The sequence below is a fragment of the Canis lupus genome, chromosome 11 (assembly GCF_048164855.1).
Source record: "Canis lupus baileyi chromosome 11, mCanLup2.hap1, whole genome shotgun sequence".
In the NCBI taxonomy this organism is placed as follows: domain Eukaryota; kingdom Metazoa; phylum Chordata; class Mammalia; order Carnivora; family Canidae; genus Canis; species Canis lupus.
In genome coordinates, this window is record NC_132848.1 from 64,021,457 (window position 1) to 64,036,782 (window position 15,326).

General features: G+C 36.0%; 1 protein-coding gene across 4 annotated transcripts in view; it reads left to right on the top strand.

The window, feature by feature from the left end:
• Positions 1 to 15,326, top strand: part of SANBR (SANT and BTB domain regulator of CSR) — a 54,126-nt gene that overhangs the window by 31,005 nt on the left and 7,795 nt on the right. For all 4 annotated transcript variants that reach the window (XM_072768495.1, XM_072768497.1, XM_072768496.1 and 1 more), the window contains 4 exons: positions 2,065 to 2,210; positions 3,194 to 3,293; positions 4,522 to 4,554; positions 5,424 to 5,523. In XM_072768495.1, coding sequence (XP_072624596.1) covers positions 2,065 to 2,210; positions 3,194 to 3,293; positions 4,522 to 4,554; positions 5,424 to 5,523 — 379 coding nt within the window. The remainder of the gene's footprint in view (positions 1 to 2,064; positions 2,211 to 3,193; positions 3,294 to 4,521; positions 4,555 to 5,423; positions 5,524 to 15,326) is intronic.

A 15,326-nucleotide genomic window follows, 5' to 3' on the forward strand; every position in this document is an offset into this window, starting at 1 on the left:
CCTAGCTGGAGGCAGCCTTCTTCTCCCTTCCCCCTGCCCCTCCCTGATGCTTGTACTCTTTCTCTCTCAAATAAATAAATCTTTTTATAAGAAAAAGATAACACCCTGAAGAAAGAGATTTTATTTATTTATTTTTAAGTAATCTACACCTAGCATGGGGCTCAAACTCATGAACCCAAAATCAAGAGTTGCATGTTCTTTTTTTTTTTTTTTTTTTTTTTTTTTAAGATTTTATTTATTTCTTCATGAGAGACACACAGAGAGAAAGGGGCAGAGACACAGGCAGAGGGAGAAGCAGGCTCCATGCAGGGAGCCTGACCCGGGACTTGATCCCGGGTCCCCAGGATCATGCCCTGGGCCGAAGGCAGCACTAAACTGCTGAACCACCTGGGGTGCCCAAGAGTTGCATGTTCTACCAACTTATCCAGCCAGATGCCCTAAGGAAGAAATTTTTATTTATTTGTTTAAGATTTTATTTGTTCATGAGAGACACAGAGAGAGAGGCAGAGACACAGGCAGAGGGAGGAGGCTCCCTGTGAGGAGCCTGACTCTGGACTTGATCCTAGGATCCCAGGATCATGACCTGAGCCAAAGGCAGACCCTCAACTACTGAGCTACCCAGGTGCCCCAGAAAGAGATTTTTAAACTACATTAAACAAACTTAAACAGAGGAGACAAACGCATAGCTAGGACCATTATTAGCAACACATAGCCATAAAAGGTTCGTATTAAGATTTTTTTTGGCTCTTACAAATCAATAAGAAAATAATAGGAACTTAACACAAGAAGACATTTAGCTGTCTCATAAATAAGAAAAGGAGCTTAACCTCATTTGTAATTGGGGAAATACAAATTAAAAGCACAATGAGATTCTACTACACATTCACCAGAATGACGAAGATTAAAATATCTTAGTGGGTATGTAGAGTAGCAAGTCTCACACACTGCTGATAGTAATATAATTTGGTACACATGAGCACTTTTGCACCAGGAAAAGTAAAAGAATGTTCACAGCAATATTATTTGTAATAGCTGCAAAATGAAAACAACCCACACATCAACTATAAAATAGATATATGAATTGTAAATATTCATACAGTGGAATAATATACATTAAAACAAATATTACTTTTACATGCAGTAATTGATAGAGTCATAAAAACATAATGTTAAATGAAACAAGTGAGGCAAAACTAAAGTTTAGAGATATATCCTTAAGTGGTAAAAGGATAAAAGCAAGGAACGAGTACTGTAAAAATCAGGATAAAGATTATCTTTTGGGAGAAGGGAGGGAGTTAACAATCAGGAATGGGCCCATAGAAATTCCTAAAGTGGTGGCAATATTCTGTTTCTTAAGGTGGATGGTAGTAATATGAATATTCTTGGCTGTTTGGTAAGGTATGCATTTATATTTCATGGTCTTTCCTGTATCAGTACTGTTGACCCTTGAACAGTATGGGTTTGAACTGCGTGGATCTATGATAAATATATTTCTTCCTTCCATAAGAGAATATGATTTTCTTAATACTATTAATACTATTTTTCTTCCTTAGCTTACTTTATTCTAAGAATACAGTGTATAATAGTATAGCACAAAATATAGGTTAATCAGCTGTTTATCAGTAAGGTTTTTAGTCAACAGTTAGGCTATTAGTACTTAAGTTTTAGGGGAGTCAAAATTTATGCGGATTTTGTGGTATCTGGGTGGCTCAGTCGGTTAACCGTCCGACTCTTGATTTTGGCTCAGGTCACAGTCTCGGGGCCTGAGATTGGACTCCATGCTTGAGATTTTGTCTCTCCCTCTCCTGTCCCTCCCCAGCTCGTGCACATGTACTCTTTCTCTAAAATAAATACATAAAATAAATAAAATCTATGTAGGGAATCAGCACCCCTAATCCCCATGTTATTCAAGAATCAACTGTATTATTTTTTTTCTTGAGAAAAAGTTGTAAAATGGTTGATATGATGTTATGGCTGGGAAAAGAACAAAAACATACAGTCCTCTTTAAAAGAATATTTCTATAACAAATCTACCTCTCTAACTCAGTGTCTCTTACGTGACAGGGTTGTAAAGTGAAGGAACACGCTGTTGCTCTTCATGATCAAGGTGAAGGTAGAGATTTGCTGTCCTGTCCAACTGCTAGAATTCTGGACGATCTGCACAAACATAAAGATGTCATTGTTGTACCTTATACTAAAGATACAGTTAGGTGAGATGGGTGTGGTTGGGCAGTGCTGGGAAATGCTGTGCTGCAGCTTTATTCGGTGCTTTCCATTTCAGAATCCTCCGAACTCTAGTGCTTCCCCAAATCAATAATGTCAGTTTCCAGATATTCTATCATTTCAGAAAGCTTGCTGAAATTATATGTTAGTTTACATTAAGAACAAGCAGGTGTTTATTTGATAGGAAAAATACTTCAAAATATTGAGGGTCCAAGGGGAAGAAAAACTAATAAAAAAAAGGTCTCTGGTGATTGAAAGGTTGGGACGTACAATTCCATTTTTGAGAGTTTTTTCTTTTCCCAAGTTACTTAAGCCCTTCCTAAATGCTTGATTAATACAACTAGAAAAAAACCCAGTGGTTGAGGTAGGTCATCTTTGCGTAAATTTGAATTACTTGAATTTAATAATTTCTGAAGTCACTTCTGTCATTTTTCAATTGCAGTAGGCTGTCAGGTCAGGGGCTGGGAGACCCTTTCACGAAGGCTGTTTTCACAGAAGTTCCGGTCATAGCAGCCCATTTCACCACCTGGCAAGTGTCACGCTTGGAGTGCAGTGATGCTCCTCTATATGGAGTGTCTTCTGCTAGGGAAGTCATTAGATGAATTAAGAAATGTAAATGTTGGGATCCCTGGGTGGCGCAGCGGTTTGGCGCCTGCCTTTGGCCCAGGGCGCGATCCTGGAGACCCCAGATCGAATCCCACATCGGGCTCCCGGTGCATGGAGCCTGCTTCTCCCTCTGCCTGTGTCTCTGCCTCTCTCTCTCTCTCTCTCTCTCTCTCTGTCTCTGTGACTATCATAAATAAATAAAAATTAAAAAAAAAATGTAAATGTTGAGGTAGCATACCTTATATTCAAGAACTGTTTCTCTAAAGAGCGATTTATAAAATATTTGCAATAAAAAAGATATCATTTGCATTTAACTTCTTAATGAAATTGAACACTTCTCTGTAAAATGTCTTTTTCTTTCAAGTGATTCTGGGGTTGTTTCCTGTGATGAAAAGGGTCTAGATTGTGATGTTTTACTGGAGCCAAATACACCATGGGGCCCCAAAAGTGGGGAGCTCAACGCTGTGAGTAACTTGTTTCACTTATTCTTTCTTGATAAAAAACAATTGATGGATTTAATCTTTGACAGAAACATAATTGGTTTAAACTGAAATTGAAAATTTCACTTAATAAGCACTTATTGACTACTTGATCATAACAAGGTATTATTCTGAGTTAGTAGGACTCTAAGGGCAATAGGACATATTCCTTGCCCTCAACTAATAACTTAAGTAATCAGCTTAAATTTGGGGAAAAAATATAACATGGTCTTCAGAGGTTTTATTATGGACAAGTAGTGATTTGAGGGTTGAAGACAGTATGAATGAGATATTTTGTCCACTCTTAATTCTATAAACATTTTTTGGTATGAAATTTGTTTTTTAATTATAATCAGGAATGCACTTAGTTTTTGCAAGTTTTGAAAACAAATATTTTTCAAATGGTTGGATAGCTTTGATTCCCCTGATTCTTATTACTGACAACCAGGGAATTTCTGCTTGCCTGTGAACTTCCTAACTTTTTATTGGGTGAGGTAGCAGTTACTTGACAAAGTGACATATTCCATGTAAAATGCGTTGTAAAAGCCAAATGGTTACAAATATTCAGTCATTAACTTTCATTTGTGAATTATATACAAAATTATAGATTAGATTTTTTGACTATTCATATATAATCCGGTTCCTTAGTTTATAATAAAATGTGAACATTAAAAAATGATTGAATGGGCACTTGGGTGGCCTAGTTGGTTAAGTATCTGACTCTTGGTTTTAGCTCAGGTCATGATCTTGGAGTCATGAGATTGAGCCCTGTGTCACATTCCACACAGACTCTGCCTAAGATTCTCTCTCCCTCTCCCTCTGTTCCTCCTGCTCATGCATGTGTGAGCATTCACTCTCTCTCAAATAAATAAATAAATCTTATAAAAAAGTGTTTGAAATAGTTAAAAAAATAAGTTATCTCTGCATGTGATATACTCATCCTTTGGAAATGATACTGGGGAGTGTTGATTTTCTTTTTTTCTTTTTTTTTCTTTTTTTTTTTTTTGGTAAACATATGCATCTTTCTCTAGGCAGCAAATATAAAAAATTTGTAACACATCATTTTCAGCCTGAGTTTTAAGTTATGTTTTAACCTGGAAGGGAGCTATCCTTGCAGCTTTTTTCAGCTCTTCTACAGTCTCTACATGAAAATAAGGAGTTCCAATCTGGGTGGATGCAGACTTATTAATCTCTTTATTCCTTTTTCTTATAGTTTTTGTCACTGAAAAACTGGACTCTGCAACTGGTAAGTAAGGAACTATATTCCACTTTCATGGATCTCTTTCAGAATTAAAGTTTAGTTTAATAGAATCTTATCAGTATCTTATTTTACAGATTTTAGTTCATTGCAATTATCCTTTTCAGCTTCTACAATTTTGCACTTCCTGAAAATGCCATTGTTTAAAACAGATACTCCATTGTCTGGTTGCATACTCCCTAAGTCTCCCTAATGACTTTTAAAAGTTGTTTTTAAGACCCATTAGGACATAGAACAAAGCAACAAATCTATTAAGTTCCAGGTATTTGGTTGTTTGGTTGATTGGTTGCTTTTTGTTTGTTTGTTTCTTTACCTATTTGCCATTACTCTGTCATCTGCCACCAATTTTTTGCAAGAATCAACTGGAATTTGGATCAGTGATAACAGAAAGCAGGGTGGGTGGGTAGATTCAGGAAGCTGATACAGATAGGGTTGAGTAATCCAGGGCAACATTTATCCAGGAAATGTGTACCTGTGCTTGCTTATGAGACTACATTAATATTGGCAATTATTGTATTTTTATTTAATCTTAATATCAAGGGACATACATTCAGTTGAGTGATAGAGGTGCAGTTTGACAAATGCTGAGGACCTATTATGTGCCCATGACTCTGCTAGAATATGTGAAGGAAATAATTTTAAAATGTTTAATGTAATATGATCCTATCCTAAATGTAGAAATTCTTAAGTTAAAAAAAAAAAAAGAAATTCTTATGTTGTACTAGGCATTGATTATCCTCAGATCTTGTTTGGCTCATTCATCCAAAATAAATTTAGATAAATGTGTTTGAGAGAGTCCATTAGAGAGATGTGTTAGTACTACATTTTTAAAAGGATTTTTTTTTGTTTTAATTCAGAAACAACAATCCTTGTTTTCAGAAGAAGAAGAATATACCACTGGGTCTGAAGTCACTGAAGATGAAGTTGGAGATGAAGAAGAAATATCCAAGAAACAAAGTACTGGTTGATTTCTAAGATAAAATCAAGTTTCGCTTTTATGAAGGGGTAGCATTCTGAAGGCTTTAATGCAAGGAGTGAGAAGTTAGCTTTGTAAGTCTACATGGTAGGCTACAACATGGAAAAAAAAAAATAAAGGGGGCGCTCCATCAAGTTTCCCTAACCGTGGCACTAACACAGAATAATCACAAAGTTATTTAAAAAGTGCAGTATACTGAGATATAATCCTCCACATTTTCATTTCAGGTGTAACCTCATGGGTTTCCCAAAATATATGACTTACATCAATCAGTGTGTGCCTGAGATTATTTGAAGTGACACTCAAATGAAGCATTATACAATAGTAATGAGTATGATTTTTTTTTAAATGAGAACTACAATTACAGAATGAACTTGGATCAAAATTTTTGAGCTCTTTTTTGAGAGAAATAGCAAGGACAATTGGTTCAAAGAACATTTTAAGACTTAGTATTCATAGGCATTTGAAAAAGGATTTTAAAGAGGACTGCAAGTTAGATACAAAATTGATGTCCTACAGGGCAGTAAACCGATCACCTTTGAGGTTATCTTTTCTTCTAAACAGAAATCATTTGCATTTCTATTAGACACAGAAATCTGCAAGTTAACATAAAACTTCACAGCGTCTGAGCTTTCAATCAACAATAGATAGGAAAGTCAGACACAATGACATTTTCTTTGAGAAATAATTCTTACATGGGCCTTTTTTTTTTTTTTTAAAGATTTTATGTATTTATTTGACACAGAGAACTATAGAGCACACGTAGAGGGAGAGGAAGAAGCAGGCTCTCAGATGTGCAGGGAGCCCAATGCAGGGCTGATCCCAGGACCCTGGGATCATGACCTGAGCCAAAGGATGCTCAACCGACTGAGCCAATTTTTTTTTTTTTTTATGATAGTCACACAGAGAGAGAGAGAGGCAGAGACATAGGCAGAGGAGCCTGCTCCATGCACCGGGAGCCCGACGTGGGATTCGATCCCGGGTCTCCAGGATCGCGCCCTGGGTCAAAGGCAGGCGCCAAACCACTGTGCCACCCAGGGATCCCCCCGCATGGACCTTTTAAACTGTCCTCCAATATGACACTAAAAGGACATGCAACTTTCCCTTTGTCTTTTTTCCAAGTTTTTCATAATTTTCCTTCATGTGTTGAATCCTCTTATTAAAAAAGTTTTTTGTTTTTTGGGTTTTTTTTTTTTTATATTTTATTTATTTATTCATGAGAGAGAGAGAGGCAGAGACACAGGCAGAGGGAGAAGCAGGCTCCATTCAGGGAGTCCGACATGGGACTCGATCCCAGGTCTCCAGGATCTCATGCCAGGCTGAAGGCAGCACTAAACTGCTGGGCCACTGGGGCTGCCCTAAAAAACAGTTCTTTATCAATTATTTTAAAATTATATTTAGTCAAGGAGAAAATGCTGTTGTGTTTTATGTGAGGTTTTTTTCCCACAGTTGATTGAAGTAGAATTTATATGTAATAAAATTCACCAAAAAATAAAATAAAATAAAATTCACCAATTTTTAAGTGTACATATTGATGAGTTTTGGCATATTGTTGGGTAACCACCAAAATCAAGATCTAGAACATCACTCCAAAAAATTATCTCTTACCTCTTACACTCAGTTCCCTTTCCCCAATCTCACCCCCAGGCAACTATTAATCTGCAGTGATTTACCTTTACTCAGGTCTCCTGTACATGAAATCATTGGTGTTTTGTGTATGGCTTCTTTCACTTAGTGTGATGTTTCGGAGATTCATTTATATTGTTGGGTGTGTCAGTAGTTTGTTCCTTTTTATTGCACAGTAGGATTTCATTGTGTGAATATACCATAGTTTGTTTATCCATTCACCATTTCATGAATATTTAGGTTGTTCCAGTTCTTGGCTTTTATGAATAATGCTGCCATGAACATTTGCATGCAAGTGGACATAGGTTTTTATTTTTCTTGGGTAGATACCTAGGAGTGGAATTGCTGGGTCATATGGTAAGTGTATGTTTAACTTTATAGGAAACTGCCATAATGTTTTGCAAAGTGACTGTACCATTTTGCATCTCACCAGCAATGTTTGAGAGTTCCAGTTGCTACATGTTTCTACCAGTACTTGATATTACTACTTTTTTTTAACTTTAGTCATTCTTGAGCATATATTTCTAGGCATCTTCTCATGTGCTAACTGGCCATTTATATATTTTTTAATGAAATGTTTGTTTAAATGATCTTTTGCCTATTTTTTAGTTGGATTATTTGCCTTACTATTGAATTATAAGCATTCTTTATATATTTTTTGGATACAAGTCCATATATTTTGCAAATATTTGCCTCTAGTTTATGACTTGCCTTTTAATTTTATTAATGATGTCTTTTGAAGACCCAAAGTTTTTAATTTCATGAACTCTAATGTTTTAGTTTTGCTTTTATGTTTCATGCTTTAATAACAGATTTTTGCTTATCCCAAAGTCACAAAGATTTTCTGCTGTTTTCTTCTAGAAATTGTATGATTTTAGCTTTTGTATTTAAATCTGTGATTCCTTCCAGGTTAATTTTTGTATATGGTATGAGTTTAGGGTCAGTCTTCCTTTTGTTTTCCTATAGGCATAGCCAGTTTTTCCAGAACCATTTGTTGAAAAGAATGGTCTTTCCCATTGGATTATCTTTATTTAAAAATCAACTGATCATTTACATGTGGATCTATTTTTAAACTCTGTCCTCTTCCATTGATTCATACGTCTATTTTACATCAGTATATCAATACCACACTGTCTTAATTTTTGTAGTTTTTAGTGATTCTTAAGACATGGTGATATAAAAAAAAAAAAAGACATGATGATATATGTCCTTCAAAATTGTTCTTTTATTTTAGATTATTTTGGTATTTCTAAGTGCTTTGCATTTCCTATACATTTTAGAGTAAAGGTCACTGTTTCTAAAAAAATACTGTTGGAATTTTTATTGAGCTTGTGTTGAATTCATATATCAATTTGGAAATAATGACTTTTTTTTTTTTTTACAATGGCAAGTCTTCCAATCCATGAATATGGAATATCTCTCCATTTATTTAATTCTTTAATGTCTCCTAACAATGTTTTATTGTTTCAATATGCAGATATTAAGCATCTTTTGTTGAATTTATTCCTAAGTGCTTTTTTTATGCTGTTATAAATGGAAGTGGGTTTTTTTTAAATTGTTAGTTTTTCAGTTGGAAAATTTTCATTTGTTCCAGTTGACCTTGTTTCCTGTGTCCTTGCTAATTTCACTTAATTTTTCTTTGCTTATTAGATTCCTTTCCATATGTATGCCTTATATTTCTTTGTCTTGCCTTTTTGCACTTGGTAGGACCTCATGTTGAACAGAAGTGATGAACACAGACATCCTTAACTTGTTCCTGCCTTAGGGGGAAAGCATTCAGTCTTTAACCATTAAGTATATAATGTTTAGTGGTTGGTTTCTGGGTTTCTGATAAATGCCCTTTCTCAGGTTGAGAAAGCTCTTTCCTTTTTAATTTGCTGAAGTATTATAATAAATAGGTGTTGAATTTTGTCAAATACTTTTTCTCCATCTACTGAGATGATGAATTTAGGTTTTCTCCATATATCAGCACAATGAATTACATTGATTTTTCAAGTGTTATACCAATCTTCTAGGGTAAACTCCACTTGGTTGTGAGGTATTTGTCTTTTTATATGTTAATATCTTTGACTTGCTGTTATTTTGTTAAGGATTTTTTGTGTTTATAAGTAATATTAGTTGCTTATTTTTAGTTTTTTGTGATGTTTTCAAGTGTGGTTACCATGATGATACTGATCTTATAAAATGAGTTGGATAGTGCTCCCCTCACTTCTCTTTTCTGAAATAACTTGTGTACTATTTGTATTGTTCCCCTCTTAAATATATGTTAAAATTCAGCAGTAAAGTCATCTGGGTCTGGAGTTTTCTTTATGGGAAGGTTTTAAATTGTGAATTTAGTATCTGTAATATTGCATTATTCAAGTCTTCTATTTCTTCTTGAATCTGTTTGATAACTTATGTCTTTCAAGGAGTTTCTCCATTTTATCCAGGTTGAATTTATTGGCGTAAAGTTGCTTATGGTGTTTTCTTATCCTTTTCTGTCTGAAGGATCTGTAGTGATGTCCTTCTTTCATTGTTGATATTGGTTATTTGTGTTTTCTTGATCAGTTTAGCTAACACTTTATTTTATTGATCTTTTCAAGGAACCAGCTTTTGTTTTATTGATTTTCTCTATAGTTTGTCTGTTTTTTTTGTTTTTTTAAGATTTATTTATTTATTCATTCATTCAGAGAGAGTGAAGAGAGAGAGGCAGAGACACAGGCAGAGGGAGAAGTAGGCTCCATGCGGGAAGCCCGATGTGGGACTCGATCCTGGGTTTCCAGGATCACAAACCCAGGCTGCAGGCGGCGCTAAACCGCTGCGCTACCGGGGCTGCCCCAGTTTGTCTGTTTTTATAATTCATTGATTTTCATTCTTGTATTTAGTATTTCCTTCCTTGTAGTTATTTTGGACTTAATTTCCTTTTTTTCTTTTTTAGCTTCTTAAGGTAGAACCTTAAATCATTGGGTTTTTTTACTTTTCCTCTTTTCTAATATAAACATTTGAAGTTATAAGATTTGCTCTCAGCACTACTTTAACTATTTCCCACAGACTTTGCCGTCTTGTTTTCATTTATATTCAATACAGAATATTTTCTGATTCCCCTTAAGATTTTTTGTTTGACCAATGTGTTATGTAGTTGTATGTTGTTTAATTTCCAGATATTTTCAGACTGCCCAGATACTTTTAAATTAATAATATAATATAATATTCCATGTGATTTCATCTCTTACATTTTTTTTAAGATTGATTGATTGATTTGAAAGAGAGCGAGAGAGGGCATGAACAGGAGACAGGCCAGAGGGAGAGGGAGAAGCAGACTCCTCACTGAGCACAGAGTCCAATGTGGGGTTCAATACCAAGACCCTGGGATCGTGACCTGAGCCAAAGACAGGCGCTTAACTGACAGAACCACCCAGGCACTCTCATCCCTTACATTTTATTGACACATGTTCCACATGTGCATGAAAAGAATATGAATTCTGCCATTATTGTTGGAGTGGTCTATAAAGGTCAAGACAGGTTGTTTGGTTGTCTTTTATAAAGGTCAAGACAGGTTGTTTGGTTGTCTATTACAAATCTTCTATAATGATGCTCATTTTCTGACTGCTCATTTCTGACTTCTTGTTCCATTGATTAGTAAAAGAGGATATTGAAATCAATATGTAAATTACATATTTTTCTTTTTCAGTCCACTAGTTTTTACTTTGTGTACAATTATAGCTTTGTGATTAGGCATACATTTATAGTGAATTGACTCTTTTATCATTATGATGTATTCCTCTTTGTCTACAGTAAAACTGCTTGTCTTGAAGTCTGTTTTGTTTGGTATTAATATAATCACTCTAGATTTTTTTAGTGTTTGAATGGCATATCTTTTTGCTATCATTTTATTTTTAAACTCTTTGTGTTTTCTTTTTTTTAAGATTTCATTCATTTGTTTATTTATGAGAGACACAGGCAGAGGGAGAAGCAGGCTCCATGCAGGGACCCCGATGTGGGACTCGATCCCAGGACTCCAGGATCACACCCTGGGCTGAAGGCAGGCACTAAACTGCTGAGCCACCCAGGGATCCCCATCTCTTTGTGTTTTCTAACTTAAAGTATATATCTTGTAGGTAGCATGTTGTTGGAAATTGCTTTTTTTTTCCAGTTTGATTATCTTCACCTTTTGACTAGAGCACTTATTCTATTTATATTTAATGTATTTAGAGTTGTCATGTGATGTTATTTTCTTTTATTCTGAAGAACTTTCATTATTTCTTATAGTGCAAGTATACTAGCAATAAATCCTTTCGTTTTTATTTATCTGAAAAGTCTTAATTTCACTTTTTTAAAAGATTTTTTTTTTAATTTTTATTTATTTATGATAGTCACAGAGAGAGAGAGAGAGAGAGAGGCAGAGACATAGGCAGAGGGAGAAGCAGGCTCCATGCACCGGGAGCCCGACGTGGGATTCGATCCCGGGTCTCCAGGATCGCGCCCTGGGCCAAAGGCAGGCGCCAAACCGCTGCGCCACCCAGGGATCCCTAAAAGATTTTTTTCTTAAGTAATATCTATACCCAATGTAGGGCCAGAACCCACAACCCCAAGATCAAGAGTTGTATGCTCTACCACCTGAGTCAGCCAGGCACCCCTCACTTTTGTTTTTTAAGTATAGTTTTCTTCAATATAGAATAATTGTTTAACAGTTATTTTTTTTAAACTGTCACTCCAATGTCTTCTGGCCTCTGTTGTTTTCTGATGAAAAGTCATTCATTGATATAATTGTTCTCCCATGTGTAATGTGCTCTTTCTTTTTATCTTGCTGGTTTTAAGGTTTTATTTTTTACTTTTAGAAGTCTATCGTATATGTAGTGTGCTTTCCTTTGTGCTATCTTCCTTGATATTTGTTGAGCTTCTTGGATTTGCAAATTAATATTTTAAACAAAATTTGGGGAACTTAGAATCATTATTCCTTTAAGTATTTTTTCTGTCCCATTCTCTCATTTATCTTCCAGAACTCCCATACATGTACGTTAGGCCTTTTGATATTGTCCCATAGGTTTCTGAAGTTTCGTTTCTTTTTCTTCACTCTTCTCTTTATTTTTTGGATTGGATAATTTAAATGCTTAACTCCATATTTCACTGATATCTTCTACCATTTCAGACTTTTTCTTGAGACCATCTACTAAATATTTCCTATGTGTTTATTCAATAGCACCATTTTCCCTTTGAACATATTTATAATAGTTGCTTTGAAATCATTGTCTGCTAAATCCAGTATATAAGCTCTCTCAGAATCAGTTTCTATTGACTATTTCTTTTCTGAGTGATTCATACTTTTCAGTTTCTTCATCTTGTAACTTTTGGTAGGTTATCTGTGCAATTCTGAAATCTATTTTGTTCTGAGGATTGTTGAGTTTTTTGTCCTAGTAGGAAGTCTACCTGCCTGACCCAAATTGCAAAATCTGTCTCCCTTGTGGTATGTAGTGAATGATGTGTGCCTCTGCACAAGTGTTTCTTGGCTGCTAACTGCAACTGTTTTTTGTTTTTGTTTTTTTTTTTTGTTTTTTTTTTAAGATTTTATTTATTTATTCATGAGAGATACAGAGACAAAGAGGCAGAGGGAGAGGGAGAAACAAAGAGGGAGAGGGGCAGAGGGAGAAACAGAGGCAGAGGGAGAAACAGAGGCAGAGGGAGAAACAAAGAGGGAGAGGGAGAAACAGGCTTCCTGCGGGGAACCCAATGCAGGACTTCATCTCAGGACCCTGGGATCATGACCTGAGCCAAAGGCAGACGATCAAACCACTGAGCCACCCAGGTGCCCCCAAACTGCTACTGTTTTAGCCTGACCCCCAGGGTCATACCAGCCTGTTTTTGTTTTTTTTTTTTTTTGTCCTAGTAGGAAGTCTACCTGCCTGACCCAAATTGCAAAATCTGTCTCCCTTGTGGAGTAGTCAAGCAGGATTTTGGATAGATTTTATATTCAGATTTGGGAACTTACCTGCTTAGTGGTTTCCTTGCTTTGTGGGTTGCCCTTTGAATTCTAGTTGTTTTTCCAGTAAGGCTCCTGAAGTTGGAAGCTTGAGCTCTATGCAGTTTGGGAAAGCATTTAGTCAAAGGCACAAGAAATTCTCACCTCTCATCAAGAGCAATTCTGTCTTGCAGTTCCATCCTAGTGTCTGCTTGCCTGTTTAGCTAGATTTCCTTGGGACTCCCATAACACTTTGATGATTTAATACTTATTTGGGCAGAGTTTATAGTCATGTTTTAGATCTCTTTTGTGTTACAAAAGACGTTCTTTTGTGACTTTCTTCCAAAATTTCCCCTTTAAATTTCCAGCTTCTCTTGCTTTGAATTCTATCATCTTTTCCCTGGAGCTCATAAGGCTGTAATTTTCCTCCCTTGGCTAGAGGTATTGGGAAATGCCCTCAGGCAGAAAGCTATAAACTCACAGTTCTCACCTTATGCATATTTTAAGTTTGTAAATTAATTCCAGTATAGTTAACATACAGTGTTATATTAGTTTCAGGTTTACAATATAATGACTGAGCAAATTCTATATGGTACTCAGTGCTCATCACTGTAAGTGTACTCTTTAACCCCTGTGCCCTGTTTCACCCTTCATCTACTTCCCCACCTTATGCACTTTTAAATATAAACACTCACCTTTCTACCTTCCTTTGATTATTTGCCAGTACCTAGAGATGATAGTTTATAATATTTTTGTTCTGTTTCTATCATTGGCTACTTTGGAAGGAATTGGTCTTCACAATCCATTATCAGATCTTACCCTATCATGTCTATTAGCAATTTTATAACACTTGTTTTTTTCCCATTTTAACTACAAACACATGTCAGGGACTCAGGCTTGCCAGCAGGCACGTAAATCTCTCTAGATTGTTAATACTATTTTGTTTTTATTTTATTATTTTAGAAAGACCATGAGTGGGGGAGGGGGACAGAGGGAGAAACTTTTTTTTTCTTTTTTTTTTTAATTTTTATTTATTTATGATAGTCAGAGAGAGAGAGAGAGGCAGAGACACAGGCAGAGGGAGAATCAGGCTCCATGCACCAGGAGCCTGACGTGGGATTCGATCCCGGGTCTCCAGGATCACGCCCTGGGCCAAAGGCAGGTGCTAAACCGCTGCGCCACCCAGGGATCCCGGGAGAGAGAAACTTAAGCAGGCTCCCCACTCGGCTGACTCAGGGCTGGATCTCACGAACCTGAAATCATGACCCGAGCCAAAATCAAGAACCAGATGCTTAACTGAGCCCCCACAGGCATCCCTGTTTTGTTTTTCTTTCAGAATCTTCAGGGTTATCTTCCTTGTAGCACATTTCACGGGTTTTCCATTTGTGGTAGTAATACAAAGTTTTAAATGATAGAGCAAGGGCAGCCCAGGTGGCTCAGCAGTTTAGCGCTGCCTTCAGCCCAGGGCCTGATCCTAGAGACCCTGGATCGAGTCCCACTCAGGCTTCCTGCATGGAGCCTGCTTCTGCCTCTGCCTGTTTCTCTGCTTCTCTCTCTCTCTCTCTCTCTCTCTCTGTTTCTCATGAGTAAATAAATAAATAAAATCTTTAAATGATAGAGCAAAAACTAAACAGGTGGTCTATAAATTATTGATGTTTGGAAACCGGTGATCTGATATACAATCCTTACCTTCAAACATTGACTTTAGAGAAATGCCTCTTTCCCCTCCTTCTTTGCTATTCCTCTCCTCCTACACTGTCAGCCAGAATAAATTCAGACTATTGATTGTAGGAATGCACTAGTCCAGAATACAATTTGTCCCAAATCTACTTCCTCCCAAGATCATTTCTGTCCTACTTCCATTTTTATCCTCATGGCCCCTGCTCCTCCCCAAGCAAAAGACATTTTAGAGATTTTTTTGTGTGTGTGAGTTCTCCACTCCTTCCACTCTCAAAACTGTGTTTTTCTGAGTTAGTTTTATATATATATATATATATATATATATATATATATATATATATATATATATAAATTTGGAATTAGGTGATGTCTCCACTATCAAATTAGATTCAGAGAAATATGTATATAGTTTTTCCCAACATTTTCAACATTTAATTTCATTTGGACTTTGAATTTATTGCTCTAATTTTTCCCCCAAAAGTTTTCACCAAGTAGAAAGAAAAATAATTAAAATGAACCCCTGTAAAAGTATATTCAGTTTGA